Source organism: Plasmodium berghei (genome assembly GCF_900002375.2).
Source record: "Plasmodium berghei ANKA genome assembly, chromosome: 9".
Taxonomy (NCBI): domain Eukaryota; phylum Apicomplexa; class Aconoidasida; order Haemosporida; family Plasmodiidae; genus Plasmodium; species Plasmodium berghei.
The window spans coordinates 806,660-820,302 of NC_036167.2; the positions used below are offsets into that span (position 1 = coordinate 806,660).

At 21.4% G+C, this 13,643-nt stretch overlaps 4 protein-coding genes across 4 annotated transcripts; 3 read left to right on the plus strand and 1 right to left on the minus strand.

The window, feature by feature from the left end:
- Positions 1–2,313: 2,313 nt before the first annotated feature.
- On the plus strand, positions 2,314–2,995 carry PBANKA_0922100 (40S ribosomal protein S18, putative; the record flags this gene model as incomplete). The annotated part of the gene is made up of 2 exons (XM_034564811.1): positions 2,314–2,517; positions 2,729–2,995. The coding sequence occupies 2 exons, from the start codon at positions 2,314–2,316 to the stop codon at positions 2,993–2,995; spliced, it is 471 nt and encodes a 156-aa protein (XP_034421571.1).
- Positions 2,996–4,387: 1,392 nt separating this feature from the next.
- PBANKA_0922200 (autophagy-related protein 7, putative) lies at positions 4,388–7,645 on the plus strand (the record flags this gene model as incomplete). Its single annotated transcript, XM_034564812.1, has 2 exons — positions 4,388–7,462; positions 7,556–7,645. 2 exons carry the CDS (start codon positions 4,388–4,390, stop codon positions 7,643–7,645), a joined length of 3,165 nt encoding a protein of 1,054 aa, XP_034421572.1.
- A 666-nt stretch (positions 7,646–8,311) lies between these two features.
- On the plus strand, positions 8,312–10,984 carry PBANKA_0922300 (threonine--tRNA ligase, putative; the record flags this gene model as incomplete). Its single annotated transcript, XM_034564813.1, has 1 exon — positions 8,312–10,984. The coding sequence occupies one exon, from the start codon at positions 8,312–8,314 to the stop codon at positions 10,982–10,984; it is 2,673 nt and encodes an 890-aa protein (XP_034421573.1).
- Positions 10,985–11,273: 289 nt separating this feature from the next.
- On the minus strand, positions 11,274–11,570 carry PBANKA_0922400 (XTBD domain-containing protein, putative; the record flags this gene model as incomplete). Its single annotated transcript, XM_034564814.1, has 1 exon — positions 11,274–11,570. The coding sequence occupies one exon, from the start codon at positions 11,568–11,570 to the stop codon at positions 11,274–11,276; it is 297 nt and encodes a 98-aa protein (XP_034421574.1).
- Positions 11,571–13,643: the final 2,073 nt, after the last annotated feature.

Genomic DNA, 13,643 nt, shown 5'->3' on the forward strand with positions numbered 1-13,643 from the left:
TTTTGTTTATTATTTGTTGCATTATTATGATTTTATAACTTAAAGGATTATTTCACAAAGAAAAATATATTGTCATTATTTTTTTTTGAGAATTTTTAAATATTTTTTACGCAAAAGTATATACTTAGGGTTTGCTATGTTTATACGAGTTTGACTCCAATTATTCTCTATAATATTTCTGCAATTGTGATTAAACTATTTTATCACTTTAAATTTATGTATCACGATAATTAAAAAAAAAAATTTCTTGATAGATATATTGCATATTATTGTTTATCCCATTTTTATTTTTTTTGCTTTTTTTCAATTAAATTATTTTTTTAAAACTGTTAATAATTTTTTTGCATATATTGTGCATAATCCCCCCTAAGGCTTAATCCCCATTAATCGGATAAATATATATAATAATATATATATATATAATTATATATGTATATGCATTTTATTTTTGCTGATTTTTTAACTATATATCGATTTTAATAAAACGTGTGTTGATAAAACTTTAATATTTTTCTTTTTTCATTTTATTGATGTTCCAGTTTATGCACATTTGTCATTCCTATACTTTTATATTTATTAGCTTATTTACTTTTATTTTTTGAAAGTTTATGACAAAAATCGGTTTCACTTATTTACAAAATTATAAATTTATAGAATTAGCAATTGATAAAAATATGTAAATTCTTAAGGGACTTTAATTTTTATGCATAAAGGTAGTATTTTATTTGTATGGCATATATAAAAATGGAGAAAAGACAAAATGATAATAAATTATTTTATTATTTCTTAGAGTCGTTAAATGAAAATATAGTTGCCACATATATATTTAAAAACAAATTATCAACTTATAACCACCAAAATTTTAAATTGTTTGGTTTTTCACTATTCTTAACTTGTTTTAAGTTATGTAAATATTCATACATTTATTTAATTTCCTTTTTTAACAAATTTGTATAGTAAAAATGTGAGTAATAATAATCATTACAATATTATCAAATATATACTTATTTTTTTTTATTAAATATTGCCAAACATGTTTAAGTTTTATATTATTAAAATATAAATTTGTACGAAAAATTGAAAATTATAGACCAATATGAGTATAATAAATAAAGAATAAAAACAATAAGTTTTTAATTTATATAAAATATTTTCCTTTGTTTAGTTGTATGTGTATATTTATATATAGGCATAAAGGATATTATATATGTACATAAATATATGAGCATGCTTTAAGTTATAATTTGATATATTTATATTAAGTTAGTAAAATGAATATTTGATAAGTAGACAAAAAAGGGGGGTTGTACCTCGAACTATTTTTTATTTTTATTTAAATTTTTTTTTTAAATTTAGGGATGGAAAAATTGTTATATTAAAAAAATAAATTGCAAATATATAATTATTATTTGCAATAATTAAAAAAATAAATATTATTATAAGAAATTTTATTAATACATTTTTAGGAGAAATATATAAATTAAAAAAGTATATATATAAAATATATTTTATTAAATAGTAGACCAATATATGTATGTTATTATATTAAATTTATTATATCCCCCTAGTACACTTAAAAATAGTGATGTTATTGCATAATATATATGACTGTTCGTTTTATTTTATAATTTTGATTAATAATTAAATGCATATTTAATTTTTAGCATTAATAAAAAATGATAAAATAAAGCAACGTTCATATATATATTTTTTCTTATTATTTATAACTATTCCAACATTATATTTCCTAAGCTTTGAGAAAAAATAAAATAATAAATGCCTTAAGAAAAAGGCGCTAATGCAAAACTAAGTGGAAATGCAACACGCATATAAAAATGGATGTTATGAAAATATTAAAATAGGGATATAATATTAATAAATTATTAAGTATATATATATATTTGATATAATAATTGTCACCTATTTGAGCGAACATACAAATAATACGATATATATATATATATGTATGCATACATTTTATTATCCATAAAAAATTAAAATATATGGTATACATATTAAGAATTAAGTTAATATATATACTATTATACATGATTAAAAAAATCCATAATGCGGGTTTTAAATATAAAAGAAAAAAATAATGATGCATTCATTATAATAAAAACACATATTTTATGAAGTTGGTAATTGGAATATTTAAATATAATATTTTTTAAATACAAAAAAAAAATAATAATAGTAAAATAAAAGGAATATATATTTATAAAATATTGATAGAATAAAATTCTATATAAACATTATATACTTATAAAAATAAATAATTGTAATATTATTTTATAAAATAAAATTTTCAAAATGTCATTACAAGTAATTGATCAAAACGATTTTCACCATATATTAAGAATTTTAAATACAAATGTTGATGGAAAAGAAAAAGTAACAATAGCATTAACTGCTATTAAAGGTATTGGAAAAAGAATTGCCAATGTCATTTGCAAACAAGCAAATGTTGATCCAACAAAAAGAGCTGGAGAATTAACAACTGAAGAAATCAATAATGTAAGTTGAATGCAGCTAATAATTGATAATATATTTTTTATTGTAATATTATTATGTGCTTATTTTATATTATGTATATGCATTTATATATGATATATACAACATATGCTCAAATATATTCCCTTTATGGCATGTAATTATGCTCATGTATAAAAAACCATTATTTGTCAATTTACCTGACTTGTTCATATTTTTTTTTTACTATTTGTAGATTGTTCATATAATGAGCTCCCCATCTCAATTTAAAATCCCAGATTGGTTTTTAAACAGAAGAAGAGATATTAAGGATGGAAAGAATTTACATGTCATAGCTAACCAACTTGATTCCTACTTACGTGAAGATTTAGAAAGAATGAAAAAAATTCGATTACATAGAGGCTTACGTCACCATTGGGGATTAAGAGTTCGTGGTCAACACACTAAAACTACAGGAAGAAGAGGAAGAACTGTTGGTGTTGCCAAGAAAAAAGGAGCGTAAATATAATAGACATATTTATGTATTTATATTTTCTTATATAGTTCATTTTAACAATATTTCTTTTTTTTACTCGATTTTTTTTCATTTTCCGAGGATATCATGTATAGTTATGCACAATAAATATATTTTGTTTATTTTCATTATTTTTATGAACAATTCATGCATATGTTAAAAATAGAATAAGCCATCTAAGGATAAAGAAATAACTGAAAAGAATAACTTTAAAAAATTACATTTTTAATTAAAATTACGAGCATATACTAAAACTCATTATTACATTTTTTATTTTTCTATTTGAAAATCTATATCATATAATTTCTTTCAAATTTCTCGAATTTATATTTTAAAGTAATTTTCTCTACAAAAAAAAAATGATAAGTCAAAAGAGAAAAAATTTATTTTCCAAATTTGAGAAGTTATATGATCATAAACCTATTTAGTATTATTTTATGTTTTTTTCCCTCCCCCCCCCTTTTAAGAATATTTACAATAATTTCCAAATTTAAAAACTTTATTGTTCTGATTTGTTCATGATATTTAATAATAATTATGAACAAAAAGTAAAATAAGCTAGTTTACTGAAAATATGAATTATATTTTATTACTTGTGCAGGTATCTATTGTAGGTTAGCTATGTGCATGAAAAAAATTGCCAAAAGAAATATGGCGCTAATTTTTTATATAAAAGTAATAAACTGATGAAATTGAAACAGCATAATAATAAATTATAGAAAGTTAGTTTTCATTAAAAGGGCAAAGAGAGATAAATAAAAATAAATAAAATAATAATAGTATCAACAATTTGAATAAAACATGAGTAAAAACTTTTATAATATTAATAATAAAACTATGATAATATATGAGATTTTCGTCTTATTATTAAATTTTTGTTTTTTATTTTCTTTACTTTTTCACAGTTTAGCTTTATTTTATTACAATTATAAATGGGTATATTTATGAAATCAATTTTTTGTAGAAATATATCCTTTTTCATATACACACATATTTTTGAGCATGGTCTATTTTTATATTTCATTATGATATATTTATTTTTTATTCTTTTGTAATTCAAACCATATATTAAGGAATAAGTTATTTGCAGTTATAAATGTAGTTGCAATATATTGACCAAAATATAAAAGCAGTGCGTAATTATTTTTTTTATATTTTGTTTTGTGACAATACAATTTTCAAGCAAAAAAAAATTATAAAAAAAATAATATTAATAATTCGACAACTATGTTTAGCATTGTATTAATTAGTTTTTTTTGCAAAATAAATGTGAAAAATCGGTGTAGATTTGCTCTCTTTTTGTTAAAACTAGTATTATATGTACATAATATATGTATACTATTTATTCAATTTTTTACACACTAGTTTTATGTTATTAAAATGAATATAAATAAATGCGAAGCTTATTCAGAAGAGTTGGAAAAAGTACAAACATGCGGTCAGGAAAAAGGACAAATACTAAAGCATTGCTACAACGAATTTAAAATAGATATATCTTTTTTTTTAAAGTTACATGAACAGAAAATAAATATTTATAAATTAAAAAGTGATTATGTTAATTTAATTTCAGAAACATATGTGAAAAAAATAAAAGTAGAATATAAATACAAAAAGATAAATAATTTAGACATAATTGAATTTTATTATCCATATAAGAATACTAGTTTTATAGAAATTAACAAAAACTCATTTGAAACAGACAAAATATGTATAGAGTTTCGAAAAAATGAAGAAAAAAAATTCCAAAAAATTAATAATTATAATAAAAAATATCAGGGATTACTTTTAAATTTTAACACATTAGAAGAATTCTTAAATGCAAATAAAACAAAACATGTTAACAACTCAATGAATGATATAAAAATGTATGTAGTATGTGAAAATAATGAAAAAAAAAAAAAAAAATGTATATATGATAATTCTTTTTGGGAATATAAACAAGATGAATTAGATTTTTTTGAAAAAATAAATAAATATTTAATATTAAGTTATTTTGATTTGAAAAAATGTATATGTTATTATAGTATATCAAACCCAGTAATCAAACCATTAGGAAATTTTAAAGAAATATTGCCATCCCAAAGGTTACATATATATATAAACACAGAAAATGTTTATTTAAATAAGGAAATAAAAGAAATTAATGTTATAGACACAATTTATTTATCTCAAAAAATAGATGACTGTTTTAATAGCCATAAAATGTTTGTAAAATCGAGAGTATTTTTATTGTTAAGATTTAAAAATGACGATATAAATGATGGGAATTATTATGATGAATTCATGCAAAACAGTTATGAAATTTTATCAAATATCCAAAGTGAAGAAAATAATGAATTTTATAAAATAAACAGTTTTAAAAAATTATATGAATATATTTTTTATGATGATAAATATAAAGAAAATAGTATGAATGATAATCAACAAAATGAATATATTTTACATTGTAGTATATTAAGAAAAAATTTGAATTTAGTAGTTTTACCAATTAACTGTTTGAGCGAATTAAAAGAGGAAATTAATATGTCAAAAGATAAAGTTTTAAAAAATATAAAAAAAAAATATTTTGATATATACATATGTATGATTGATCATAATCTTATACATAATTCACTAAATTGGGATGCTAGAAACTTATTATATTTTTTAACAATTAAATATGAATTATATAATTTTGAGATTAGTTTATTGGCATTTAGAGATATAGGCTTATTGGGCGATCAAATAATTTGTTTATTTAATAAAAATAATGAGTTGATTTTTAAATGTCCTATATTTTCAAAAGATCATCAAACTAGTAGTAATGATAATTCCCAAATTGTATTCAAAGCTGTTTCAGAAATTTTAGGAATAAGTTATGATTTAGTAGAGGTAATAGACTATTCAGAAAAAAAAAAAAAGTTTAATTTTGAATTAATAAAACAGTATAATAATTCCAGTAACAATGCTAATAAATTAGACAATAAAAATTTAAATGAAATAAAAATCGATTTAAGTGATAAAAAAAATAAGTTGGTTAAATTTTTTTTAAATTCATCAATATTTAATATAAAAATGATGGGAATTTCTGATTTTTTTAAAATAGATAAAAATATGAATTCTTTAAAATATGAAATAATTCCAGGATGGAAAAAGTATATAGAAAAAAAAAATAACAAAATAAAAGAAAATATAATATATGTTATAAACTTAAATAATTTTTTAAATAAAAATACAATACAAAGAATATCACTAGAATTAAATATAAAATTAATAAAATGGAGAATTTTAAAAAATTTTAAATTTGAAAAAATTCATGATTTAAAAATATTAATAATTGGGTTGGGTACATTGGGTTGTTCAGTTGCTAGGACTTGTGTAGCGTGGGGAATAAAAAATTTTACATTTATAGATAATTCACGAGTTTCTTTTTCAAATGTTAGTAGACAAAGTTTATTTAATTTAGAAAATGCAGAATCTTATAATAACATTGGAGAATACAAATCTATAGCTGCTAAAAATAATTTGTTAAAAATATCTCCAGATTTAAATATTATTAGTAAAATAATGGATATACCAATGCCTGGTCATTTAAATTATTTAAAAAATGAAAATCTTTATAATACAATAGAAGAATTAGACAAAATAATTGATAATCATGATGTTGTATTTTTATTAACAGATTCAAAGGAATCACGATACTTTCCATCTCTATTAATAGCTGAAAAACATTATAACTGTTTAAAAAAATATAAAAATTTTCAAAATAATAATATTTATGATACATCCAAACTGGACGAATGGAAAAATACCACAATCCAATATACAGAAAACATAACATATAAAAATTATATGTATGTATTGAACGATGGTATAGAAAATATAAATATTAACCCTAAACTGATTTCAAATAAAAAAAATGAATTAAATAATCATAGAAATATATTTTATAGTAATATATTATCAACAATAACTCAGATAAATAAAATGCCACCTTTAGGTATATCTGTGGCATTAGGGTTTGATTCATTTCAAGTTATAAGACATTCTTATTTATATTTTAAAGGTGGTTGTTATTTTTGTAATGATATGAATTCACCAACTGATTCAATGAGTTATAGAACGATAGATGAAAAGTGCACTGTAACTAGACCCGGTATTAGTTCGATAAGTAGTAGCATTGCAACAGAGTTGTTAATATCTTTAACACAACATCCATTGCAATTTTCTGCCCCACATGTTGAAAATGATCAATATATTTGTTTTGATTCCGAATGTGATAATTTAAAAAATAAGAATATAGAAACGTCAAATTCATTTGCTTCATGTTTAGGAGCTACTCCGCATATTATAACTTTTAATTTATCGAATTTATCAATTCGAAAGATTTATTCAGATGCTTTCGATAGATGTGTTTGTTGCTCAGAGCCCGTGATTTTAAAATACCAGGAAAACAAATCTGAGTTTGTTAAAAAGGTATGTGCCAGCCCTCGCCCGTTGCCTCTTCACCCCCCATTTCGTTATTTCGCTCTTTTGCATTTTCACTTTTTTTTACATTTTCACATTTAGGTGATTAGCGAAAGTCTTGTACTTGAGGATATAACAAACATGAATGTTCTTAAACAAGCCGATGAAAAAGATGTAATAATTTTTGAGTAACTTATTAATGTTAATATATTTGTCCACAAAATTCGATAAATCAAACTGAAGTGTCAATTGCCATGCACTGAACGTGGATCATTGTTTTTTCATTTTTTTCAATTTTTTCATTTTTTTTATTTTTAATTTTTTTTGTATATTTATTATTAGCATATGATGAGAAATAAATATTCTATCCTTAAAAACAAAATATATCATGATTTTTCATAAATGTAATAATTGACATAATATCAAAAAAAATAAAGATAGTGTATAAAAGATGCTACACTTGATTATCTCATAAAATTTGATTTATTTTTATATATTTACAATTTTTGGTAATTTTCGGAGTAATGGGTAGTATTATTTTAATTACATAATTATATATTATTTAATATTATGTGCATTTGTGGATATTTAAAAAAAAAAAAATAAATAAAAATAAAAAATAAAAGTGTATAAATATATAAGGCTAAAGGGGAAAAAACTCTTATATGATGTTTTAAAAAAAAAAAAGTGCACATATTTTTGTAGTTAATATATTTTTTTAAGTCTATTTACGCAACTGTTGAAATATAAGAAAGGAATCCGCATATTATTTATTTCGTTAATTTTGTTAACTTGATCAATTTTACTAACTTCGTTAATTTTATTTTGTGGTTTGTGAAAAGCTGAAAAAGTGGCTTAATGAAGATAATAATTATGCCCATTTGCATTTGTATTTCGAATATATTTTTTTATAACTTAAATAATTTGCTGTTGGTAAAATCTATAAAAAAAAATAAAAATATATATTCAAATACTTTAAGAAGAAAAAATATAAATTTATATTTGTCACAAAATATACACTCATATAGTTATATAAGAAAAACAACTTTTCCTATTTTGTATAAAAACAAAAAAACATATACAAACAAGTATCACACTTCTTCGAGTTTAAAATTGGAAAAAACACAAAACCAAATCAATCCAAGCAACCAAGAAAAAGGTAATATTTTTTCTGTAAAAAATAACAAAATGAGCACATTAAATTTTGATGACAATAATTTGGAAATACAAAAAAAACATTTTGTGATTCAAGAAAATCCTGATTTTATTAAATATAGGTTAGATAAATTTAATGAATTAAAAGAAAAAAAAAAAAAAATATTAGAAAAGATTATAGAAAATGATCCAAATTATTATAAAGAAATAAATATAGAATTACTAGATGGATCGATTAAAATTGGTCAAAAAAATGTAACAACACCATATCAAATTGCATCACAAATTTCAAAAAAATTATCAGAAAATTCTATAGTTGCTAAAGTTATTTATTTGGATAATATTAACTTAAATCTTTGTGATATTGAAAATGATCATTTTGAAGAAAAAGATAATGATAAATCACAAGCAGGTATCTTGTGGGATATGAATGTTCCACTAATAGGAAATTGTAAAATTAAATTTCTTGGAATTGAAACAATTGAAGGGAAAAAAGTATTTTGGCATTCTTCAGCACATATATTAGGTAGTAGTTTAGAAAAATTATATGGAGGTTATTTAACAATTGGACCAGCTTTAAGTGAGGGGTTTTATTATGATATATATTTAGGGAATAATTCAATTTTAAGTGAAAATTATAATAAAATTGAAAATGAATATAATAAACTAGTTAAAGAAAATGTTGAATTTGAAAAAATGGTATGTACCAAAGAGGAAGTATTAGAATTATTTAAATATAATCCTTTTAAAATCGAATTAATTAAATCTAAAATTCGCAATGATAATGAAAAAACATCTGTTTATAAGTGTGGAGATTTTATCGATTTATGTTTAGGACCTCACATAAAAAACACTGGAAAAGTTAAAGCATTTAAAGTTTTAAAAAATTCATCAGCTTATTGGTTAGGAAATAAAAATAATGATAGTTTACAAAGGGTATATGGTATTTCATTTCAAAAAAAAACAGAATTAACTGATTATATAAAATTCATTGAAGAAGCTAAAAAGAGAGATCATAGAAATGTTGGAAAAAATTTAAATTTATTTTTTTTTGAAAAAGAAACATCGCCAGGTTCAGGGTTCTGGTTTGCACATGGTGCTAAAATATATAACAAATTAATTGAATTTATGAGAAAAGAATATAGAATAAGAAAATATGAAGAAGTAATAACTCCAAATATATTTAGTTGTGATTTATGGAAAACATCAGGGCATTATCAAAATTATAAAAATTGTATGTTTATTTTTAATATTGAAAATAAGGAATGGGGAATGAAACCAATGAACTGCCCAGGGCATTGTCTTATTTTTAAACAATTAAATGCATCTTATAAATCTTTACCAATTAGATTAGCTGATTTTGGAGTTTTACATCGAAATGAAATAACTGGGTCGTTGAGTGGCTTAACTAGGGTTCGAAGATTTCAACAAGATGATGCTCATATCTTTTGCTCTCTTGATCATATAAAAACTGAAGTAGTAAATGTTTTGCAATTTATTTTTTTTGTTTATAATTTATTTGGTTTTAAATATGATTTATATTTATCAACTCGGCCTCCTAAATATATCGGAGATATTGATACATGGAATTTTGCTGAAAAATCATTAAAAGAAGCATTAGAATTAGCAAATGTAGAATGGAAATTAAATGAAGGTGATGGTGCTTTTTATGGACCCAAAATAGATATTGTTCTTAAAGATAGTTTAAATAGAAGTCATCAATGTGGAACAGTTCAATTAGACTTTCAATTACCAATAAGATTTAACTTACAATATAAAAATAAGGAATATGGAGTAGGTCAAGAAACTGATTCTAATTTAGTTAATGATTCTAATATAGATCCAATTGAAAAAAAAGAAGATTCTACATTGGAAAACATTGATAATAATGAAGATGCAATAAATAGCCAATCAACTGCGATATTGAAAAAGGGTTTTGATCGACCAATAATTATACATCGAGCTATCCTTGGATCAGTTGAAAGGTTTGTAGCAATATTAGTAGAACATACATCTGGAAAATTTCCATTTTGGTTAAGTCCAAGACAAGCTATAGTTTTACCAATAAGTGATAAGTTCAATGAGTATGCAAAATATATACATAATGTTTTAACAAATAATTTATTTGATGTTGATGTTGATATTTCAGTTAATACATTAAACAAAAAAATAAGAGAAGCACAACTAAAACAATATAATTTTATTTTAGTTGTTGGTGAAAAAGAAATTTCTACAAATACAGTTACAGTTAGAGATCGTGATAATCCAAATGATCAAAAAGTTTATACTATACAAGAATTGGTAAATACCTTTAAGAAAATGCTTGATATTAATTCGATTAAACTTAATGAAATAACTCCATTTATTCAACAATAAAATTGTGTTTTTCATTATTCACTTGCATTATTTATTAGGTTATTTCTAATTTAATACATTTTTACTTTTTCATCTATTTATTTTAAATATGTTTTCTTTGAATTTCCTTTTCACCAACTTTAAAACATTTTTAAATGAGACAGAATACTCATCACTTTTAGAGCCCCATGCCTCGATACAAGTTAAATATGAGTATAATGTTTTGAAATAAAAGAGGCAGCCACAAAAAAATGGAAAATGAAAAAAAAAATGAAAAAAAATGAACAAATTTAAGTGAATAAATTGTTGACTATTCCACAAATTCTTCTGCTTCATAAATTTTTATTTCTTGTTCTATTTGATCACTATATGTACAACTAAGATATTTCATGTTATAATACATATGACCCATTTTAGAAAATTTATCAACATTTAATTTAATATTATTTTTTTTATGATAATTTAACATTTTTAAAAGAAAATATTTTCTTTTTAACCATTGCCCATGTGATTCCCATTCTCGTCTTGTGTTGGCCTCAACAAGTATTGCCTGCTCATCCTCAGTAATATTTTCGTTAGGTGTATTTGTTTCGTTTTCTGCCTTCATGAAACAAAATATAAAAAGGTGAATATGTATATGTTTTTTTTATTTGTGTGTGAAATATAACTAAGCTGGATTAGCTATTTGTAAATATACGACTATATATTATATTAGGTTATATTTATTCTGACTTGTGCATGTTAAATATGTTTTTTTTCAATTACAATTTTTAAAGTTCGCTTTTTTTGGCTAGTTATTAACAACATAAAGATATGTACTATAATGAGATGAATGTATTTTTCTTAATATTATAATTGAACTATATACTATTTCTTTTTTTTTATAATTTAATAATGATTGTTACGATGGTAAAAATCTCATTATGCTGCAAAATTATAGCAAAAAATGATACGTTTTTTTCGAAATAATTTGGTATTAATTATACTAATTATTTTATTTGTTATAAAAAAAGCAACTCCTAAAAAATATATGATCACATGATAGCTAGCGAAATTAATTTATTATTGTTCATTCATTTTTAGTCCGTTTTTTTTTTTTATCTCTTTTTTTAATAGGATAATTTATAGTGCTCAGATTGCAGAAAAAAATTAAAAATAACACAAGCCTTTGTACAGTTATATAGAGCCAGAAGTTAACTTTAAATAAAAGTATTGTGTTTTATTCAAATGTATAGCTTTTGAAAATATCAAAAGGAGAAAAAACATTAAAATTAAAAAAAAAAAAATAATAATAATGAATAAAATTGTTTAGTTCTCTTTTAAGGCATAAAACTTGGAAAATATTGACCATCTTATATTTTTTTTTATAAGCTTTTGGATATAACTAAATATGGATTTATGCCGATAAGTACATATTTGTTATTTAAAAAGTGTGATACAAAATTAATATTTTTTTAAGAATATTATATATTATACAAGTTTTCAAATTTTAAATACCTAAAGGGGAATTTTTTTTTATCTTGTGAGTAACTTCTTATTCTTTTTTGCAATTAGCTTATTTAAGTCCATGCTCCTTTATGTTGATAACAATATTAAAGAATATAAGAAAAGTATATAATAATAAAAACATTAATGAATTCCCTTTTCAATCTAAGGTATATATAATAAACATACATATACTAGTGTGTGTGAAATACATATAGGGAATAGTATTTATCCCCCCATAGGGAAATAGTTACAGATTCTACTAATATGTGTGCTAAAGAAAGAAAAATGATACCATTAGGGGTGCACCCTGATTTTTTTTCTCGTCTCTTAATAATAAAAAATGATATAACCTAATTATACTTTACAACGAAAAAAAATGAATAATAAAATGAATAATAAAATGAATAATAAAATGAATAATAAAATGAATAATAAAATGAATAATAAAATGAATAATAAAATGAATAATGAAATGAACAATAAAATGAATAATAAAATGAATAATAAAATGAATAATAAAATGAACAATAAAATGAATAATAAAATGAATAATAAAATGAATAATAAAATAAATAATAAAATGAATAATAAAATGAATAATAAAATGAATAATAAAATGAATAATAAAATGAATAATAAAATGAATAATAAAATGAATAAGTTAAGCACAATATATAATTAATGAAATTTAGTAAATGCATATCTTTTGGTGATTATTTTTTTTTTTTTTGCCACTAATTTTTACCATTGAAAATGTTTATGCCAAATATTTCATATAAAGGAGAGTCGTTCAATACACATGTGTGTGCTATCCATTTTGATTAGATAATGATATTTAAAATTTTTTTTTCAATTTAATATTTGTAAAAAAAAAAATACAAAAGGAAAATTTTAATAAAAGTATAATAAACCAACCTAGAATTACACCTAATTTTAACTGTAAAGAACAATTTGTATATGCTTTTATAACTTGAATATACGAATTCTTATTTCTTTATTCCAAATGCGAATACTATGACATGTGTTAACTATAATTTTCATATGAAAGTTAATAGATTGTTCATGCCTTAATTTTTTTATTTATACATATTTTATTTTAATTATTGTTATTATTTTGTTTTCTTTCGAAGATTATTACCATAATATACCTTCAAATTTTGATTTATGAAAAAAGTAAATAAACTTTCGTATC